The following is a 22,192-nucleotide window of genomic DNA, read 5'->3' as shown; positions in this document are numbered from 1 at the left end:
AGGATGGGCGGAGCAGTGTTCCCACGCTCTTCTCCTCTCTGGATGCCTCCGTGTTCCCAGCAGCCCGCAGGTATCAGTGTGGGGGCTGAGAAATGGCTGTGTGCCTCAGGAATCGCTGATTTTTCAAAGGCAGAGGTCTCCTGTTGGATCGGGGAGAGACGGAGCAGTGCTCCCACGCTCTTCTCCTCTCTGGATGCCTCCGTGTTCCCAGCAGCCCGCAGGTATCGGTGTGGGGGCTGAGAAATGGCTGTGTGCCTCAGGAATTGCTGATTTTTCAAAGGCAGAGGTCTCCTGTTAGATTGGGGAGAGACGGAGCAGTGCTCCCATACTCTTCTCCTCTCTGGATGCCTCCGTGTTCCCAGCAGCCCGCAGGTATCAGTGTGGGGGCTGAGAAATGGCTGTGTGCCTCAGGAATCGCTGATTTTTCAAAGGCAGAGGTCTCCTGTTGGATCGGGGAGAGACGGAGCAGTGCTCCCACGCTCTTCTCCTCTCTGGATGCCTCCGTGTTCCCAGCAGCCCGCAGGTATCGGTGTGGGGGCTGAGAAATGGCTGTGTGCCTCAGGAATTGCTGATTTTTCAAAGGCAGAGGTCTCCTGTTGGATTGGGGAGAGACGGAGCAGTGCTCCCATACTCTTCTCCTCTCTGGATGCCTCCGTGTTCCCAGCAGCCCGCAGGTATCGGTGTGGGGGCTGAGAAATGGCTGTGTGCCTCAGGAATCGCTGATTTTTCAAAGGCAGAGGTCTCCTGTTGGATGGGGGAGAGATAGAGCAGTGCTCCCACGCTCTTCTCCTCTCTGGATGCCTCCGTGTTCCCAGCAGCCCGCAGGTATCGGTGTGGGGGCTGAGAAATGGCTGTGTGCCTCAGGAATTGCTGATTTTTCAAAGGCAGAGGTCTCCTGTTGGATTGGGGAGAGACGGAGCAGTGCTCCCATACTCTTCTCCTCTCTGGATGCCTCCGTGTTCCCAGCAGCCCGCAGGTATCGGTGTGGGGGCTGAGAAATGGCTGTGTGCCTCAGGAATCGCTGATTTTTCAAAGGCAGAGGTCTCCTGTTGGATCGGGGAGAGACGGAGCAGTGCTCCCATGCTCTTCTCCTCTCTGGATGCCTCCGTGTTCCCAGCAGCCCGCAGGTATCGGTGTGGGGGCTGAGAAATGGCTGTGTGCCTCAGGAATTGCTGATTTTTCAAAGGCAGAGGTCTCCTGTTGGATTGGGGAGAGACGGAGCAGTGCTCCCATGCTCTTCTCCTCTCTGGATGCCTCCGTGTTCCCAGCAGCCCGCAGGTATCGGTGTGGGGGCTGAGAAATGGCTGTGTGCCTCAGGAATCGCTGATTTTTCAAAGGCAGAGGTCTCCTGTTGGATGGGGGAGAGATAGAGCAGTGCTCCCACGCTCTTCTCCTCTCTGGATGCCTCCGTGTTCCCAGCAGCCCACAGGTAACGTTGTGGGGGCTGAGAAATGGCTGTGTGTCTCAGGAATCGCTGATTTTTCAAAGGCAGAGGTCTCCTGTTGGATCGGGGAGAGACGGAGCAGTGCCCGGCTTCCCCCCTGGCCTCCCACTCTTACATTTACCTAGTTAGAGCAGCGGAGCAGCCTGCAGAGAGGATTGCCGGTGCTAGCAATCCTTGCAGGTGCCATCAGCTTTTGGAGCTGTCGTTTCCTCTGCTGTGATCCTGCCCCTGACAGGGGCCAGGAGGAACAGCAGGCCTTCAGGGGGAGAGGGAAGGCCTTCGGGGGGGTGCAGACCTTCAAGGGAGGACAGGGGACAGGCCTTCGGGGGACATGACTTCAGGGGGGTGCAGGCCTTCGGGAGGGCCCTGATGTAGAAGTACATGGAGGGAGAGAGGGAATGGGGGTTCAAAGAGACATGCATATGCTGGACTGGGGTGGGGAAGAAATGCTGAGTCTAAAAACAGAGGAGAGGGAGAGAGATGGTGGACAATGGGATTTAGGGAGGGAAGGAACAGAAAGGGAGAGAAGTTGGACACCAGGGATGGTGTGGAGGGGGTGGGGGGATAGAGATACTGGATAGAAGGGAAGTTGGGAAGAGAAAGGGAGAACTCGTAGAATCTGGGGTGGGGGGGATGGAGATGAAAAAAAAGGAAAGATGCCAGACTTCTGGGGGAAGGGAAGGGAAACGGAAGGGGAGGACCGAGATGGAAGATGGATGGTTAGCACGGAGAAAGAAGAAATAAGGAGACCATGGCAAGCGAGTTATCAGAAGACAACCAGAGCCTAGGACCAACAAGATTTGAATAATGACCAGACAACAGAAGGTAGAAGAAATAATTTTATTTTGTGATTACAATATGTCAGATTTGAAATGTATATCCTGTCACAGCTGGTGTTAGACCGCCAATGTGAGCTAGGATTTAACAGAGAGAGGAAAAGTCTTTATTTTGTTTATACCACAGTGCCAGTGTGGGTAGGAGAGGGCAAAGGGGGTGAAGAGGCTATAAAATAAACCCACCAGGATGTTTGAAAAAAACACCCAATTGGGCAGGAAAATCGAATCGAATAATTGATTCAATAGGCTGAATCGAATCAAATTTTTTTCCTAGAATTGGGCAGCACTAGTATTTACCGCTCCACCCTCCCCCCGACTGCACCACATGGCACGTGGCGCAGGATGCTCTAAATGCGGCAATTTTTCCCAAACTAGGTTTGAATCCACTCAAGGAGTCCCTAAGGTGTGCATTCCAGCATTTTTCCTGGCAACATTTTGAATTTTATAGAAGTAGGGAAAAGTTGAAAAAAGCTCATTAAAAATTCAAAATGGCCGACAGACCCAAATTTACTTCAAAACTGCGCCACAAACTACGTTTCTGAAACTTGAAAAATTACAAAAATAATAAATTTCAGGTGGGGGAACATAGAAGAGCACTAGGAAACCTTCAAAACCCCTCAAAATTAACTTTTAACAGATCGATTTTGGAGCTTGTCATCACTGTACTCACAGGTTACTGGACACAACAGACTGCAGCTGATCCCAGCCTTTTCAATGGCCACACTGCTGGAAATCCATCTTTCAAGATGATCTTCGGGCTGCTAGTCAAACACTCCTGTCTGACTATGCCTCCACCCCTGCGGACCACTGGATGCGCATCTGGACGGGTGGAGGTGCGAAAACACAGCCAGCACGCAATGGAACATTGATGAGCCCCCTAAGCATGCTACACAGTCTGCGCTTGACCCCCCTGCTTAACAGGGAGACTAGGTCAGGGATGGCCCTGAACTTAAAAGAAGACTAAGCAGACTGGCTAACTGATACACCGAAGAGATTGGCCTGTAAGCTATAGACCAAAGTCTGTAAATTCTCAAGCAGACAGCCTGTTAAAGTTGCTTGAAACGTGAAAGAACCGCAAAAGGGAATTAAACTTAACCGAATTAAAAATAATAAATGTGGGAGAGCAGAACTCTAACACCTGCAGCCATGCATGCAGAAGAGAAAGACTGATGGGAGGAGCCTAGCTTGTGAAGTACTCTAGAGCAGTGATTCCCAACCCTGTCCTGGAGGAACACCAGGCCAATCGGGTTTTCAGGCTAGCCCTAATGAATATGCATGAGAGAGATTTGCATATGATGGAAGTGATAGGCATGCAAATTTGCTTCATGCATATTCATTAGGGCTAGCCTGAAAACCCAATTGGCCTGGTGTTCCTCCAGGACAGGGTTGGGAACCACTGCTCTAGAGGCGGAGTGGAAAACCTGGAATGGTTCTCTTCTGCAGTCCATGTGGGTAAAGGGAAATAACCCTATGGTCTAGAACAGTGGTTCTCAACCCTGTCCTGGGGACCCCCCCAGCCAATCGGGTTTTCAAAATATCCTTAATGAATATGCATGAGAGAGATTTGCATATAATAGAAGCGACAGGTATGCAAATCTCTTTCATGCATATTCATTAGGGATATCTTGAAAACCCGACTGGCTGGGGGATCCCAAGGACAGGGTTGAGAACCACTGGTCTAGAATGTCTTACCTATGTCACTGGAAATGATTGTTATTCTACTGTAGAGTATTGATTCAGATAAATTGAACCAAGATTATCCAGAGATAAACACGGATAAGGTACTCAGTGATGGAAGAATTACAGGTTAACTGTTATTAATTACAAAACATTTTAAAAATATTTTTCAAGAGTGGACCAAAGTTTGCTTGTATGAATATTGGACCCTAATTTATCTTCTATGGACATTTCAATCCTATGTATTTGCATGACAGAATGCCACCAGTAATGAACATTGAGAGAGGAATTATCGTTCCAATTTTTAAGAGCAGTTGAAATCAAGACATCAAACAGGATGCTAATTTTTATTTATTTCAAAATATTTCTATTTAGCACTATCCAAATTTCTAGGCAGATCACAAATCAATATACACAGATTAAAAACAAAACAAAAAAAAAACACATTAAAAACAGAACTAAAAGCTCTCTTGGATATAATGCAGATTACAGCACTTTAATCAAGCTTGTGGTGTGCAGAAGCTAGATTCTGTGAGAGAGGAATTTGTGATTATTTTTCAAGCAAAAGTACTGCATAGCTTATAATGTTAAAAGGGAAATGATAGTATATTACAATTAAATGAAGACTATAATTTACTGCTCTTTATTGTAATTTTTCAGGGCATATAATCCTCATATTCAGTAACATCAATCTGCTTTTTTTTTTTTATTCTGGATTGTGCATCAGGCCTGGTAAAATGCCTACACTATTTTACCCTATAGTTTTATAACTAAATACAAAATGGAAAACATCTGAATTCTACTTTCTCTTGTTACTGTATTCAGATACAGTTTGGGTAAGCATACATGCTGGAAATAATGATTTTTTTTTTCTCCCTTTTTCACAAAGTTCCTCTTGCAGAGGATATATTACTAGATTTGCACTGACTTGGGAACCTAAACTTGCCAGACTTATTGAGCAGAGCGAGAGTCTATGGGATGTTGCCCTTTCTCTCAAGGATACTCCCTCACAGTGTCAGAACCACCTTATGATCCATACTCCTGCCAATCAGAAAAGTGACATGGGAGGGGTGGAGCCAAAAGAGCAGGAACTAGGAAGTATACAAGCTAGGGGCACAACCAGGTTAACATGACCTCATACCAACATCTCTTTTTTGTACCCTCATTGAAAATAATCGGCACTCGCCGTACAACAGTATTTTCTGCTCCCACAATTTGGAATTCTTTATCTTTACATATTAGATCAGAAACTAACATAGAGAAATTCAAAGGCGCTTTAAAATGTTTTTTGTTCAAAGATGCCTATGAACACTAGGTACCCTTTTTTGTTTAAAGATGCCTAGGAACACCAGGTACCCTTTCTGAATGCGCTTCTCGCCCTTTAGTTTCTCTTCTTTTAAAAGAAATACAATAGCATATGTGTCTTCCCATTTCTTGTGTTTGTTCCTTTTACGTTTTCTTGCTTGACTTTCTTGTAGTTCCTCCCCTCTTCCCACGTATAATCAGTATGGTTTATCCTTAGTCTGCAGATGTCTTTGTTTTAAATTATTGTATCTCTTATTTTTATTAATATTGTACTCTCGCCTAGAATTTTGATAGGTGTATAATCAAATTTTAAATAAACTATGAAACTATGATTACAAATGCCCAAGGCATAGGCCTCTACTATAGTCAGATAGGCCAAGCCTCACTTAGAACCTTACAGATTTTGTATTTTGATCCAAGTACTTGAGGAACCAGGCTAGAGACATGCACATTGTTCTACTGTGCTGAGAGACAAAAAAGTACACAGTGGCACTGCAGGAGAAAGTCATACAAGGACTTGGTTGCATTACAATCTAGTTTTATGCTGTTTTTGTTTCTCCTACCTGTGAGTGGAACAGGGCCCTGACTGACAGCTTTAATAAATGTTATTTTTCATTGTCTGTAACCATGGTGTGGTTCTGTCTTACTATGGTTCCTCTTTCATATTACCACAAGAAGTCATTTTTAAAATGACTTTCGAAATGGTCAGCCTATGCTTGCAGTTTCTGAGACTATGGGTTTCGCAGAGGGTGATGGGCTGCAAGCTCTGATGGTCCCCAGCAAGCCTCATTGGTTCACATTCATACAATCAAACTTTATAACTTATTTCATGCTGTTTATGCAGAACACACATTTTTAAAAAAATGGTCACTTGTCATAAAGGAATGTACAATACAATGACAGAAAAAATGATTTCTATATTATTGTTACATTTGAAGATGTGTTTGCTATTTCTTCAGTACAATGATTCTTTATTACTTCTTTGATGAACTGTTCAAGTGCAGTGAAATAACCCTGACACTGCCAAGTATCATTATGGGTACCATCAGGGAAAACTGCCAGTCTTTTAGTCCGAGATGGGGAAAGTTCATAAAGTTGCTTCATCATTACTGGAGGAATTAACTGGTCAGACAGCCCAGAGATGAAGAGGGAAGGCATTCTACACTGAGAGATTTTTCTGTATGACAGGAACTTATTTTTGTAGCACCACAATGGAAGATATCTCATCGGGAAGAAAGAAAACAATGTACTTGCCATATGTGGGATACTAAGAAATGTGTTCTCCATAACTATAGCAGAAATTCTATGGGGATTTCTAGAAGCTAACTGAATGGCCACTGCACCCCCTAAAGAACGGCCAAATAAGATTATTTTAGTATTATCAAGGTCAGGCCTAGTTATCACATAGTCAAGCACAGCTTCAGAATCTAAATAAATGCCTGCTTCACTAGCTTTTCCTTCACTTTTTCCATACCCTCTATAATCAACCAGAAGCAAATTTACTTTAAGATTAACTAGCATTAGCAAGGCATTTGGTAACCTATGACCAATATTGCCTGCATTTCCATGAAAATATATGACAGTTGGCAAATAGGCTGCATTGTTTCCCGTGTATCTCAACAGAATAAGATTGACTAAAACCCCATCTTTAGTTCTAATGAAGATATTTTCATAGGGTATACCAGTAGGCATAGGGACGTAGAGACGTGAAGAAGATGGCTGTTCAGGATAATAAAGTAAGACATCTTGGCATTTATAAAGTATGCCTGTTACTGATACAAATATCAAGGTAAGCAAGATTATGCCTCCATATATACTGAAAGTTAATATCAAAGGTAAAAGAGAAATATGGCAAAGAGCCCAGGACCAAGAAGCCAAGATTAACAACCACTTTTCTGCAAAGGTCCAAAATTTCCATGATTTTTCCATTGTAGCTGTCCAAACCTATGTCTTTTAAGTATCCTGTAAAAAAGCATAAAGGATAAACACATTAGAATAAGAATCCAGACTTTAAAAAATATATTTTCTTTACTCTCTCTTTCTCAGTAAACCTATCTAGATAAACCAGAACCCTTTGTTAAACGACTGAAAGATGTCTGAAACAGAACCCGTCAGTGCTCTAGAATGACAGTAATTACCTAAAGTCTGAAAAAGCACAAAAACTGGTCAGTGCCTAGTTTTAGATGGGTTTTCAGTGAAACATAAGAGCTTAAGTTCATAAATGAAAATGTCTTAAATCAAAGTTCCAAAAATGTAAGCTCCTCTATCCAATTCTACAATTCATTTTCTCTATTTATGCCCGTAACGAAAGATTAGGTTCTTACCTCTGCTAATCTTCTTTTTTGTAAATCCACATTCTGTTCCTGGACAAGTGGGCTGTGAACCTATTCTCCCCAGACAAGCTTATAGGGAGACATAAATATTCAGAGTCTTCAGCACCGTCTCCCAGAGAATCAGTTTAACAGAAAAGCAGACTGCAAAATTTGTAAGGAAAACAACAAAAAGAGGGAAACGAAGAAATTCGCTGGCATATTAGTATCAGAACATGAACATTAAACGATCATGAACAATCGCAAACAGGCAAAAACCAATAGCCGCCACCTATGAAAGGGGGTGCTAGGACTAGAAACCCCAAGGAAAGTGCAAAATCAGGTGGTAATCTTCAAAGGGCTGGTCAGAAAGGATAGCAATTCAGCTTACCAGTACTTGTCAAGGTTGACGATCGGTGAATCAGCAGGTTCCAGGGTGGGTTTCAGGAATAGAGTGACAGAAGATTAACAGAGATAAGAACCTAATCTTTCATTCTTACACAATACCACTCTATTCCTGGAAAAGTGGGACATAACAGAGTGGTCCCAAAAACTAGGATGGGGCTGATGAGCCAACCACCAAAATGGAGGAACCAAAAGCAGAATCCAGCTTGGCCACTTCAATCCCGTAAAACCTGGTGAAGGTATGCAATGACCAGGTAGCCGCCCTACAGATCTCCTCCAAAGAGATCACTGATGATTCCATTCAAGAAGAGGAAACACCTCTGGTTGAAAAAGCCCTCACCAAGAGAGGGGATTTCTTCCCCGCTGCAATGTAGGAAGACGAAATGGCCATGCAAATCCATCTGGAGAAGGTTGCTTTGAAGGCCAGCTGACCCCAGCAATTAGGACCTACTAGGACGAACAGATGGTCAGAGATCCAGAACTCATTCGTGACCTCCAGATATTGCAATAGAGTCCTGCGCACATCCAGGGACCATAGAACCTGATCCTGCTCTCTCGAACCAGAGGGCACAAAAGTTGGGAGTTTAACCTCTTGGTTAAAGTGAAATGCTGAAACTACTTTAGGCAGGAAGGATGGAACCGTGCGCACCAGAGTCCTTAATTCACAGAAACGGAAGACAGAGCCTGAATCTCAGAAACCCTGTGGGCCAAAGTAACGGCCACCAGGAAAACAGTCTTGATGGTCAGATCCATAAGAGAAGCATGCTCCATCAGCTTATATGGCAGTCGAGCCAGAGATTGGAAAACTAGATTAAAATTCCACATTGGACAAGGCGTCCCATGTGGAGGCTGTAGCCAGAGTGCGCCAATAGATGACATCCATATGAGAAGCCAAGGTCTGAGACAGGAGAGACCAGCCAGCTGGATCCTAAGGGCAGCTATCGCTAGCCCTTTCCCTAACCCGTCCTGAAGAAACTCCAGAATTCTGGGAATAGACAGAACCAAAGGATCCTCCTGTCTTTGCACGCCTCAGGCCTAATAACATCTCCACGCCTTCACGTAAGCCGTTAGCATGGACTTCCGTTTGCTGCAGAGAAGGGTAGAAATCACTGCTGACGAGTGGTCTTTACTAAGACCTTGTGCTCAAGAGCCAGGCTATAAGACCAAAGCAGCCCAAATCCTGGAGCGTAATCATACACTGCATGAGCTGACAAGGGTGACAAGGAAGCTTGAGTCCCAGACCTTGTTGGAGATGAACCAGGTCAGCGCACCATGGGGGTCTCGGCCAATCGGGTGCAATGAGAATCACCCAGCACGTGTGAGACGCAATCCGCCTCAACAGGCGGCCGATCAGGGGCCAGGGAGGGAAGACATACAGAAGACCTTCCTGTGGCCAGGGCTGCACCAGCACATCCAAGCCTTCATGGCCCCTTTTGTGCCAGTGGCTGAATAAACGATCTGCTTTCCTGTTGATCGCGGACGCCATGAGATCGAATGTTGGGAGACCACACCAGTCTATGATATAGTCAAATATTCTCAGGGATAGGGACCAATTCCTGGGATCCAGAGTCTGTCAGCTAAGATAGTCCAGTTGGATGTTGTCCACGCTGAGCCACAGAGATCACCAACAAAACAGCAGTTGGACCTCCATTCTCAGGGAGGCACTTTTGGTACAACGATTGTAATTCACCATCGTGGCATTGTTGGAGGAGATCTGCACTGCTCGCCTCTGAAGACATTGTGCGAAATGAAGCAGAGCCAGGCAAATTGCCCACAGCTCCAGATGACTGATGGACCATATCCGCTCAGTCTGAGACCACTGCCCCTGCACTGGACTACAGTGACACACCGCTCCCCACCTGAAAAGGCTGGCATCTATCATCAGGATCACCCAGTCAGAGACCCAGTCAGAGCCAGCATTCGGGAACACAACCACCAGACCCGAGCCTCCAGTGTCCAGGGTAGGCACATGTGTAGCGGGTCCCTCTGTGTATGCCAGCGTGAAATTTGTGTGTTCTGTAATGGGCACAGGTGGGCCCTGGCCCAAGGAATCACATCAATTGTTGATATTATGGACCCCAAGAACTGAAGATATTGCCTTGCTGTGGGAGCTGGAGAAATCAGCAACTCTGACACCCCGAAGCTTCACCTTGTGTGCCAAAGGCAGGAACACCTTGTTCATTCCCATACTGAAGTGAGTATGGTGAAGTGGTTAGCGTGGGGTTGTGGATTCAAACCTATGCTACTCCTTGTGACCCTGCGCAAGTCACTTAATTCCCCCATTGCCCCAGGTACATTAGATAGATTGTGAGCCTGGACAAGGACACTCAGGGAGCGCAGATGGGCAGCTACCATGACCATCACCTTGTTGAATGTTCTGGCATGGTCACCAACCTGAAAAGGAGTGCTGCAAACTGATAGTGCCTCTGAAGGATATGGAATCACAAGAATTTCCAATGTTCTGAAAAGATTGGGATGTGGAGGTATGCCTCCATCAAATCTAGATACCAGAAACTCCCCTAGAGCCACTGATGCCATCACTGAACGCTCCGTTTCTATCTAGAATTGCAGGACTTTCATGGCAGCATTGACTGCCTTCAGGTCCAGAATAGGCTTCCAGTCTGCGGCACCTTTCTTTAGAATGATAAAGTATATAGAGTATCTGCCGAAGCCCAAGTCTTGCTCCAGAGCAGGTTCGATGGCTGCAAGGTCAGCAACCTTTTCACCCTGGCTACCACTTTGATCACCTTTTCCAGACGGCCTGCAGGAGAGTCCAAGAAAATCTCTGTGAAAGGACAATGGAACTCCAATATTGTAGCCATCCCGAAGAACCTCCAAGACCCAATGGTCCGGTGGATGGCCCTCCTTTCCGCAAGGAAGGCCAAGAGCTGCCGTACAATCTGCGGAGTAGCAGTCAAAGGCCTGGCATCAGAATTGTTTCTTGGAGGCTGTTGCCAGACAGCTCCCAGATGCCAGCTGGTATCAAGAACTCTTGAACCCTGGCCTTGCTGTCTGGAAAGAGCACGTACTACGAGAAGCCCCCTCAGAATGGTTGCAAGCACTGTGGAGGATGAAAGTTATGGGTGCCCTGAACCCTTGGGAGACTGGAGTCTGCTATCTGGCAATGCCTTAGGCTTACGGTCCAGCACACTTTGCGTGAGATGAACACAGGAGTTCAAAAAAACGGTGGGATGAACACAGAGAATCTAGAAATCAGAAAATAATAGCAAATATTGAAGTACTAAGGCCAGTACTGGGCAGACTTGCATGGGTCTGTGTCTGTATATGGCCATTTGGTTGAGGATGGGCTGGGGAGTGCTTCAATGGCTGCCATGGTGTAGATGGGCTGGAGTGAGTTTTGGAACCTAAGCATAGTACCGGGCAGAGATTTGGATTCTTATCCAGTAAATAGCTAAAGAAGAAGAAAAAAAAAATTTAAATTGAATCAGATTGGCAGACTGGATGGACCATTTGGGTCTTTTATCTGCCATCACCTACTACGTTACTATATAAGGTCATGCGGACCTTTACCGAAAAGCAACTTACTCAGAGTCGCCTTGGAGGATGAGTCCAATCATAACATCCAATGCACAAAGAAATAGACTAGGCTGATAGCTGGCTATATACCTTGAAAATGTCATACAAGGCATCCACCACAGTAAATTCACCCCTGAAAATTAAGAAGGGGGAGATCCTGGAGCACTACAGTGTCAGGACCATGCAAAGCTTAAGCTCTAGCCACAAAAGAAGAGGCGCAGCTACCCGAAAGCCTTCTGCCGCCAGATCAAAAAAGGCGGTTGAGGACAAAATCCAGCCAATGGTCCTGAGCATTCTGCAGGATGACACATCCATCATTTGGAAGAGAAATGTGCGCATCACTTGAGCCACCGAGGAATCAACGCTCGGGTTGCTCCCCCTGCCCTTTAACTGAGAGAACCGTATGCTGTCCTGGAAGTGAAGGAGATAAGAGCATCCGAAGGAGAGGAAGGACCAAAGCTTGAGATCCCCAAAATGACTGGATCCATGACCACTAGGAGGGCGTAGAGGTAGTGGTAGTTGGCGATTCCCTTCTAAGGAGTATAGAAGCATCCATCTGCAGATCAGACATGATGTCACGAGAGGTATGCTGTCTACCTGGTGCCAAAATACAAGATGTTACAGAGAGCTTACCGAGACTCATCAAGCCTGATGACTAATATCCGATGCTGCTCATCCACATTGGCACTAACGATACTGCCAGGTACCCCTGCGAACGTGTCAAAAGTGACTTTATGGATCTTGGAGAGAAGCTGAAGCAGTCAGGTGCACAGGTGGTATTCTCTTCCATCCTCCCTGTCGAGGGTAAACACCAGGGAAGAGAAGCTCGCATTCTGGAGATGAATGCATGGCTATGTGGATGGTGCTGTCGAGAGCGTTTTGGCTTCCTTGGACCATGGGATGATTTTCCAAGGGCTGCTGAGCAGGGATGATGTACATCTATCAAAGAAGGGAAGAAGTGTCTTTGCCGGCAGGCTGGCTAATCTACTGAAGAGGGCTTTAAACTAGAAGTGATGAGGCAGGGTGATCAAAGCTCCCAGTTGAGTATAAGCCTCACCTGGATGGGAATAGTGGGCAATAATAATAATTTATTTTCTTATATACCGCCCCGTCAACAGTTCTAGACAGTTCACAACATTTCAGTTAGTAATACAATTTCAAAAAGCACAACTACCATAGTTACTACATCATTAAATACATCATCAGATAAAAATACATTTAAAATACAGATCCTAATAAAAAGTACATTTGAAATGCAAAACCTGAAAAGAACACCTTCTTGCAGTCTCAACAATCTTGTTACACCATCTTGAAGTCTCAACAATCTTGTCTGGAAAGCAGTATACAGTACACTAATCCTAGAAGTATGGGAAAATAGATTCTGGATCTAGAAGCTGTGATGAAAGAAGAGGGGTTGGATATAGTGGCGATCACAGAGATGTGGTTCACAGAGAACCATGACTGGGATGTAGTTATACCAGGCTATAAGCTGTTCAGGAAAGACAGGTTAGGAAGAAAAGGAGGGGGAGTAGCGTTATATGTTTAAGATCATATTAAAGCCACGCAATTGGACGATCTGCAGGGCAAAGTTGAGGCACTGTGGATCAATTTGGAAAGAGGGAATGGTGAATATATTTACATTGGTGTGATATACAGGCCTCCTTCACAGAAAGAAGTAGATAGAGATTTAATAGTAGACATTCAGAATATATATATAAAAAGGGGAAGTCTTGCTAAGAGTTGATTTTAACATGGCCGGATGTTGATTGGAGTATCCCTATTGCAGGGTCTTCTAGAAGTAGGGAGATTCTGGATTCTCTACAAGGAGAACTGTCCTCAGCAGTTGGTAATAGAGACCCACGTGGGATGGGGGTCATAAGAACATAAGAACATAAGAAATGGCTTCGCCGGATCAGACCCTAGGTCCATCCAGTCCGGCGACCCGCACCCGCAGAGGCCAAGCCAGGTGTTTTCCTGTTGAGGAAACCTTGTTTACTCGTATCCCTCAATGTGATTTGCGAGAAGGTGTGCATCCAACTTGCCCTTGAATCACGGAATGGTGGTCTCCATCACGATCTCCTCCGGGAGTGCATTCCAAGCGTCCACCACCTCGTTGTGCGAAGCAGAATTTCCTGATATTTGTCCTGGGCCTGGTGCCCCTCAGCTTCAATCCATGACCTCTTGTCTGAGTCACATTGGACAATGTGAATAACGATGTTTCTTGCTCTATTTTGTCGAATCCTTTTAGTATTTTAAAAGTCTCTATCATATCCCCTCGCAGTCTTCTCTTCTCGAGGGTGAACAATCCCAGTTTTCCGAGGCGTTCTTTGTAGCTCAAGTTCTTGATACCTTTAACTAGCTTCGTGGCTCGTCTCTGCACCCTCTCCAGCAGGGTTATATCCTTCTTTAGGTAGGGAGACCAGTGTTGGACACAGTATTCCAAGTGTGGTCTGACCATTGCTCTGTAAAGCGGCATTATGATGTCCTCCAATCTACTCGTGATCCCCTTCTTTATCATGCCCAACATCCTGTTTGCTTTCTTTGCTGCCGCTGCGCATTGTGCTGATGCTTCAGGGTCCTGTCTATCAGTACCCCCAGTCCCTTTCTTGTTCGCTCTTGCCCAATGTTACACCTAACATTTTATATTCATGTTCCTTGTTTTTCTTACCCAGGTGCATCACTTTGTATTTGTCTATGTTAAACTTCATCTGCCATTTTTCTGCCCATTTCTCTAGCTGGTTCAAATCTCTCTGGAGTTCTTCTCTGTCCTTTTGTGATCCAACTGCCCTACATAGTTTTGTGTCGTCTGCAAACTTAATTAAAATTACTTGTTGTTTCTTCTTCCAGGGTCGTTTATGAAGATATTGAACAAGATGGGCCCAAGGACCGAACCCTGGGGTACACCGCTCATCATCTTTTCCCAGTCCGAGAACTTCCCATTTATGCCCACCCTCTGCAATCTGTTTTCCAGCCATTTGCCTATCTATCTTAGTATATCTTCATCTTAGTATATCTCTCATACTGGAATTAGTGCTTACAAATGGGGAAAGTGTTTCTGATGTTACAGTGGTCAATGGATGGTACGGTTTAATATTAAGATAGGTATAAAGAGAGTTCATTCAAAAGCAAGGGTTCTAGACTTTTTTTTTTTTTAAAATTAACTTTGTTCACATGGGGGCTTATGTCAAGGAATTGTGTGGGTGGAAATGTCTGGAAGGAGTGGAAATGCGGTGGGCAAAACTGAAAGGAGCAATTGTAAGGGTGACAAACCTTTTTGTGAGGCAAGTAAAGGTACAAGGAAAAGAAGGCCGCTTTGGTTCTCAAATGTAGCTGAGAAGGTAAAGGAATAAGAGGTTAGCTTTCATAAACTACAAAAGATCACAGAAAGAGGAAGACAGGCAAAAATATCTGGAAAAGTTAAGAGAGGGCTGGTCATGTAGTCAAGACAGCAAAGATGCAAAATAGCTGAAATAGTAAAACGGGGAGACAAGACATTTTTTAGATATATTAGTGACTGGAAGAAGTGCAAAAGTGGCATTGTGAGACTCAAATGTGAAGGGGAGGAATATGTAGAAGCTGATAAAGAAAAGTCCGAATTGCTTAACAAGTATTTCTGTTCTGTGTTCATGGGTGAAATGCCGAGAATGGGACAGCAGAAGACAAACATGAATAGGGATGGAGATGTAATAGACCCTGATTGATTTTCAGAGGGTTGTGTTTGTGAGGAACTAGCTAAAATAAAGGTAGATAAAGCGATGGGGCTGGATGGTGTACATACGAGGGAACTTAGGGAAGTTCTGGTAGCTCTGCCGACTGATCTTTTCAATGAGTCTCTAGAGTCGGGAGTGGTACCGGAGGACTGGAGAAGGGTAGATATGGTCATTCTCCACAAAAGTGGAAGTAAGGAAGAAGTAGGGAATTACAGGCTGGTAAGTCTGTCTTCTGTGGTAAGCAAATTAATGGAAACGCTTTTAAAACAGAGATTGGTCAAGTTTCTGGAATCCTGTAGATTACAGGACTGGAGGCAATATGCATTCACTAGAGGTAGGCAGTGTTCCCTCTAAGCGGGCGGGTGTTGTGAGCAAACTTTTTTCACTGTGAGCTAAAAATATCGGGCGCCAGCAAGTTATGAGCCAAATAAATATGTTGTCAAAGTTGCTGATACATGAGGACGAGGTATTCAAAGGAATTTTAGGCCTACACGCTAAATTAAATAACGTTAAATAATATTTTTAAGAACACAGAAATTGTAGGGATGAAATGATATCTTAATAAATGTTTTACAACAAATGTAGTTATGTCTGTTACATCCATATGTGTAAACTGTAAATTAAAAACAGTCCAGAAGACAATAGCGTTTGATGCTTTCAATTTCTAGACCAGTGTTTTTCAACCTTTTTTGGGCAAAGGCACACTTGTTTCATGAAAAAAATCACGAGGCACACCACCATTAGAAAATGTTAAAAAATTTAACTCTCTGCCTATATTGACTATATATAAAGTAATTCTCTTGAATAGGAATCAAATAAACACAAAGAAAGTATTTTATAATTACTTTATTATGAAATAAAAATTATAAAAATTATAAAATACTTTATTCAGTGTGAAACCTGGGCCTGTTTGGCTGAACACAAAGCTGATATTCTGGCTGGAATGGAAGAAAGACACACACGTAGCTCTTCGTCAACAGCTCTCAGTCTCTCTCTGTATTTGGTTTTTATAGCATACAAAAATAGACAAATATACCCTCCATCCTTTTTATTAAACCACAATAGCAGTTTTTAGCGCAGGGAGCTGCGCTGAATGCCCAGCACTGCTCTTGACGCTCATAGGCTCCCTGCGCTAAAAACCACTATTGCGGTTTAGTAAAAGGGGGACCATATTGTAAAATATAGACAGCAGATATAAATTCAGAACTGTGCATAGTAAGTGAAGGGAAGTTTTCATCTCTGGGAATTTACCCAGTTAACTATTAAGTTATTTGGGCAAATTCCTTTGAAAACTGTGGTAATAATGCCTCCACTTTGCTAAATTTAAAATAAAATCATTTTTCCTACCTTGTCTGGTGATTCTGGTTGCACTTTCTTCTTCTGACTGTGCATCCAATCTTTCTTCCCTCTATCAGCCTGTATGCTTTCTCTCCTCCACACCTCATTCCCTCCCCCAATTTTTTCTTCCTCTCTTCCCTGACCTTTCTTTCTTTTTTTCTGTTTCTCTTCTTCCTTCTTTTTCCCCTGCCTGCCCCCTTTCTTTCTTTCTCTCCCAGCCTCCTGTCCCAGCAGTAACTCTCTTCCCTTCCTCCCCTCCCAGCAGCCATCTCTCCGTCTCCCTCTCAGTAGCAGCTGTCCCTTTTTTTTCCTTGCCCAGCAGCTTCCCAGACTGATAGTGGTTTTCTCCCCTCCCAGCAGCTCTTCTTACTTCCCAGCGCAGCGATTCACGAAGGCAGCCTCGGGTCATTTGTTGTGTCGCGCCGCCTCTGGAGGAAAGAGGGAAGTTGCATCATCAGAGGCAGCCGCGCTCAGCAAAAGCCCCGAGGCTGCCTTCGTGAATCGCTGTGCTGGGAAGTAAAGGAGAGCTGCAGAGAGGGGAGAAAGCCACTGTCGGAGGCTCCCCAAGATCTCTCCGGCCCAGCGCACGCTTCCGATGCTGATCTTGCCGGTCCTGCGCGGACCGGCAGGAAGTTCAAATTAGTCAATCTTGCCGGTCCTGCGCTGTGACGAGAAACTTGTGCGCTGCGACCTAATATTTTGTGCGCCAGCGCACGCCAGCGCAGCTTAGAGGGAACACTGGTCTTGTCAGACAAATCTGATCAATTTCTTTGACTGGGTGACCAGAGAACTGGATAGAGGATGTGTGTAAGATGTAGTGTATTTAGATTTTAGCAAGGCCTTTGACAGTGTTCCACACAGACATCTGAGAAATAAACTGAGTGCCCATAGTGATGGGCTGGGTCAGGAATTGGTTGAGTGGAAGGCGACAGAAGGTAGTGTTCAATGGAGGAAAGGGATGTTATCAGTGGTGTGCCTCAAGGTTCTGTTCTTGGGCCTGTTCTTTTTAACATTTTTATAAATGATATTACTGAAGAGTTGTCGGGTATGATTTGCCTCTTAGCGGATGATACCAAAATCTGCAATAGAGTAGACACGCTGGATGGTGTGAATAACATGAAGAAAGACTTGGCAAAGCTTGAAGAATGGTCTGAAATTTGGCAGCTAAAATTGAATTCTAAGAAATGCAAGGTCATGCATTTGGGCTGGAAAAACCAGAGGGAGCGGTACAGTTTAGGGAGTGAAGAACTTATGTGCACGACAGAAAAGCGGGACTTGGGTGTGATTGTATGTGATGATCTTAAGGTGGCCAAACAGGTTGAAAAGGTGACAGCGAAAGCTAGAAGGATGCTAGGTTGCATAAGGTGAGGTATGGCCAGTAGGAAAAAAAGAGGTATTGATGCCTCTGTATACGACTCTGGTGAAACCTCATTTAGAATATTGTGTACAATTCTAGAGGCCGCACCTTCAAAATTTTATAAAAAGGATGGAGTCGGTCCAGAGGAAGGCTAATAAAATGGTATGTGGTCTTTGTGATAAGGCGTATGAGGACAGACTTAAAGGTCTCAATCTGTATACTTTGGAGAAAAGGCGGGAGAGGGGATAGATAGATAGAGAAGTTTAAATACCTACATAATATAAATGCGCATGAGTCGAGTCTCTTTCATTTGAAAGGAAACTCTACAATGAGAGGGCATAGGATGAAGTGAAGAGGTGATAGGCTCCGGAGTAATCTGAGGAAATACTTTTTTATGGAAAGGGTGGTGGATGCATGGAACAGTCTCCTAGAAGAGGTGGTGGAGACAGAGATGTGCCTGGGATTGGCACGTGGGTCTCTCAGAGAAATAGATATTGGTTACTGCGGATGGGCAGACTAGATGGGCCATTTGGCCTTTATCTACCATCATGTTTCTATAATTCTGTCTTTGATATTTAAGTTTTGGTTTAGTTTGCCGCAATGCATGCATATAAGTAAAATGTGGCCACGTTGAGCACATTTCTGTGTTCCTGGGAATATTTTTAATAAAGATGTTCCAGAAGAGGTGGTGAAAACAGAGACTGTCTGAATTCAAGAGAGCCTGGGATAGGCAAGTGGGATCTCTCAGAGAGAGAAAGAGATTATAATTACTGTGGATGGGCAGACTAGATGGGCCATTTGGCCTTTATCTGTTGTCATGTTTTTAAAAGCGACAACCTTGGGATATAGCCGGGATATGGCCCGAGCATATTTTAAGGGACCCTCAGGAACTTCCCAGATATCTGTGAGCATTTTAGCAATAGCTGAATGGTTTGCAAAGTATGCAGAGTGCGGCCTCTTGCTATCCATCAGTGAGCAATCTGTAGCAGCAGCAGAAGGTCCTGTGTCCAGTTGTAATTCCTTGAGGGACTTATATATCAAATCAACTAAGTTTGCAGGTTTAAAAAATCTCTGCACCATAGTATCCTCCCCCACCAGATCAGGAAGACATCCTGGATCCTGAAAATCCACGAGAGTACTAACATCCCCCGCTGCACTAGTGCCAACCTGTGTAATTAAAGGCATGGTCAAGACATCCAGAGAATCCGGGTCAACCATTGGTGCAACCAGGGAAGACATGGAGGGAGGATCGGGCTTGGGACCCCCTCCTATGAGAAAGGGACCCCCAGTACTAATGCAAGTGCTGGAAGAGGCGCACAAGGTGCCATTTTCTTAACTAAATAAGCCTGATATAGCATATTAATAAATATCAGGTGAAAAACCATCCTCCAGGACAGGAGCCGCCCCCTGCGGATCCTTCTTAGAACTCTTAGAAGACTTTCAGGCTTTGGACTCCGAATTGTGGCTGCACTTCGCCGGGGCTGCAGACATGTTGTCCTCGGGGGCCGCTTTCAACTTTTTCGAGTGCCCCTGGGCATGCTGGACTGTAAGACCACCATCTAAGGTCGAAGGAACCTTGGCCGATGAAATTTCGACCCCCCCTCCCTTTTGTGCCGCAGCGCAATGGAACACAGCTGCTCACTGAACAGCCATCCACTGCAAATGGGGCATGAATCTGAAGAATCCTGCCCTGGGGAGTCCATCTGAGTAGTTATCTTTCAAAAATGATGCTTGGAAGGTTAAAAAATAATCTTAAATTAAAAATCAGGAAATAAAATCCAAGATGGCCCACATGCAATTTTCAAAACAAAATAGCCTGGGAAAAACACAGGAACCCCCAAAATATGACAATTTCAGGATTTAGGGGGGGGAACTAGGGATCAATCCTAAATTGTCCAAAACATACTTTTGGAGACACTCCCCCCCCCCAAATCTCTGACACAGCCTGTCAGTTCATTACGTATTGTGGCACATGATGCTGAAAGACTGCAGGAAAGGTAGCTGAATCAGCCCACTGGGAGATACTCTGCCTCAATAAGTCTGTATACTGTACTCTGACTCCCCCAGGCCGAAATCAACGGCCAGAGACCACCATACAACCACCGATGCAAATATGTGGAGGGAAGCAGACTGCTCCAATCCTGGTCGCACCTCCACGGAGCAACGCAGCCTGTGCCCACCCACTAGCATATGAACCTGGGGTGAGCTAGCTCCCAAGGGACAGTCCCTGAGCCCCGGAACGAAGGAACAGGCGGTCCAGGAGGCGTATGAACAGGCGGTCCAGGGGGCATACACTATAGGGAAGGGTTGCACTGGGAAGGAGACCTAAGACTATGATCAGACCAGGTGCCTAAGGCCCCTCCTATGAGAGGGGCTTTAGGCATCTGAGCCAATCAGGTCCTTAGTCCCCTCCCTGGTGCATCCCAGAATGCACAGGGAAGGAGAAGGCATGCCATTTTGCAGTGGTGGGCCTGCCGGCAAGAGAGTGCAAGCATCCCTCTTGCTGGCCATCAGATAAAGGTACAGGGAGCATTTGGGGAGTAGAAGGGGGATCTTGGGGGTGTTGGGGAGTTGTCTGAGTGTCATGGGGATGTTGGACTGTCTGGGAATGTCAGGGTGGATTCGTGGATTGTTCGGTGGAGTTCAGGGGATGGTAGCAAGAGGAATTTCTTCAAAACTTCTCTTCAGGGCAGCTCCGCTTGAATCGGGAGCTGCCCATATCTGGTCTGACTGCAGCAACCACAAGGGAAGGAGTTGGTCGAGTGTGGGAGACCAGCTCCACCCTCAACAGCCCTTGTGGCACTTCTCTTTTAAAAAGTTTCCTCTTCAGGGCAGCTTTGCTTGGATTGGGAGCTGCCTCAAACCGGCCTGACTGTACAATCACACAAAAACCCCAACCACCTACCATCAACAACCTCGAAGAGAGGAAGAAAACAAACAAAAAAACTACAACCACCAAGAGAAAAATAACCAACAACCTCCAAAGAAAAACAACAACAAACAAAAAACAACCTCTCCACCCCAAAAGACCACCTATAACCGCACTCCCACCAACTGCTTCCTCCTATCTTTCACATTGAAACCTACAACACAAAACCAAATGCAAACTATCCTAATGTTCATCCTGCTCCTAACCAACTGGAAGGCAGCAGCAAACAACATCTCCCCAATTCCAATTATTTCAACTACTAACAGAATTCACTACCCAGCTAGGAGAACCACAGTGGACAGGAATATAAATTGCCAGACCTATACACACCACACCATCATACCAATATGGGGAAGAAGACCAACAAACCCCAATAAGACCAAACCACACCCTCACCCAAGACCACTCATCTACCCAAACACAATAAACAGTGCACAAACAGAATACACCACACTTACATGTGCCTACATAAACATCAGAGCAGTGGCGTACCTAGCATATGTGACACCCGGGGCCCATCATTTTTTGACACCCCCCCCCCACATCTGTACAGAAAACATGATTTTTAGTAACAATCCACATGTCGCACAACAGTGTAAAACTAAACAAGCCAGACTAGTACAGATCAATCCTGCAGTCAATCCTAACAAAAAACCATGTCTTTCGAACACACAGAAACACCTTCGCCTAGTATGGAATATGTAATCACAAACTAACCCCTCCCTCTTTTACAAAACTGTGGTGTGGATTTTAGCCACGGTGGTAATAGCTCTGACGCTCACAGAATTCTGAGCATCAGAGCTGCTACCACCACAGCTGGCACTAAAAAACGCTCCATAGTTTTGTAAAAGGAGGGATAAAATAGAAATACATAGACAAATGTTAAATTGAACCAGTAGAGAAGCTGGACTCTGCATACAGTGCACCACAGAAACAATGACAAATGTCTCCTAAAGCAATAAATAAATAGAAAATTTTTTTCTACCTTTGTCTTCTGTGGTTTCTGCTTTCCTCATCTTCTTGTAACTCTCTTCCTTCCATCCACTGTCTGCCGTCTCTCTTCCCCTATATGGCATCTTCTCTCCTTCTATGCCCCTTCCATCTCTCTTTTCATCCCCATTGGTCTGGCATCTCTCTCCTCTACTTCCCTCTCCCACACCTCTTCTCTGCAATCCCTTTCCCTTTTTTCCCTCATTTTCCTTTTCAATTTATTTTTTGTATCTGTCTAGATTACGTTCTTACTGCCCTCTCATCAATGTCCTTTTTTACTGTCTATCTAAAGTTTGCCACCTCTTTCCCTCACCCCTTCCAGTATCTAAATCTATCCTCGTCCCTCAATCCAGCA

At 45.0% G+C, this 22,192-nt stretch overlaps 2 protein-coding genes across 15 annotated transcripts in view; both read right to left on the bottom strand.

Annotated features, from left to right (window-relative positions):
* The window catches only part of SLC10A2 (solute carrier family 10 member 2), a 502,525-nt gene extending 499,029 nt beyond the window's left edge, over positions 1-3,496 (bottom strand). Inside the window, exon 1 of the mRNA XM_033948187.1 lies at positions 2,951-3,496. The gene's annotated coding sequence lies outside the window, so the exon portion shown is untranslated. The remainder of the gene's footprint in view (positions 1-2,950) is intronic.
* A 1,120-nt stretch (positions 3,497-4,616) lies between these two features.
* Positions 4,617-22,192, bottom strand: part of ABHD13 (abhydrolase domain containing 13) — a 341,021-nt gene continuing 323,445 nt past the window's right edge. For 13 of the 14 annotated variants that reach the window (XM_033948432.1, XM_033948424.1, XM_033948427.1 and 10 more), the window contains one exon: positions 4,617-7,224. In XM_033948432.1, coding sequence (XP_033804323.1) covers positions 6,178-7,191 — 1,014 coding nt within the window. In that variant the 5' untranslated portion in view covers positions 7,192-7,224 and the 3' untranslated portion in view covers positions 4,617-6,177. Of the gene's footprint in view, positions 7,225-7,586; positions 11,190-22,192 lie in introns of those variants that run through there. The other variant, XM_033948434.1, reaches the window with a different exon arrangement.

Source organism: Geotrypetes seraphini, chromosome 6, assembly GCF_902459505.1.
Source record: "Geotrypetes seraphini chromosome 6, aGeoSer1.1, whole genome shotgun sequence".
Taxonomy (NCBI): domain Eukaryota; kingdom Metazoa; phylum Chordata; class Amphibia; order Gymnophiona; family Dermophiidae; genus Geotrypetes; species Geotrypetes seraphini.
The sequence above is the reverse complement of the archived record's forward strand: the minus strand, read 5'-3'. Positions and strand labels throughout refer to the sequence as shown.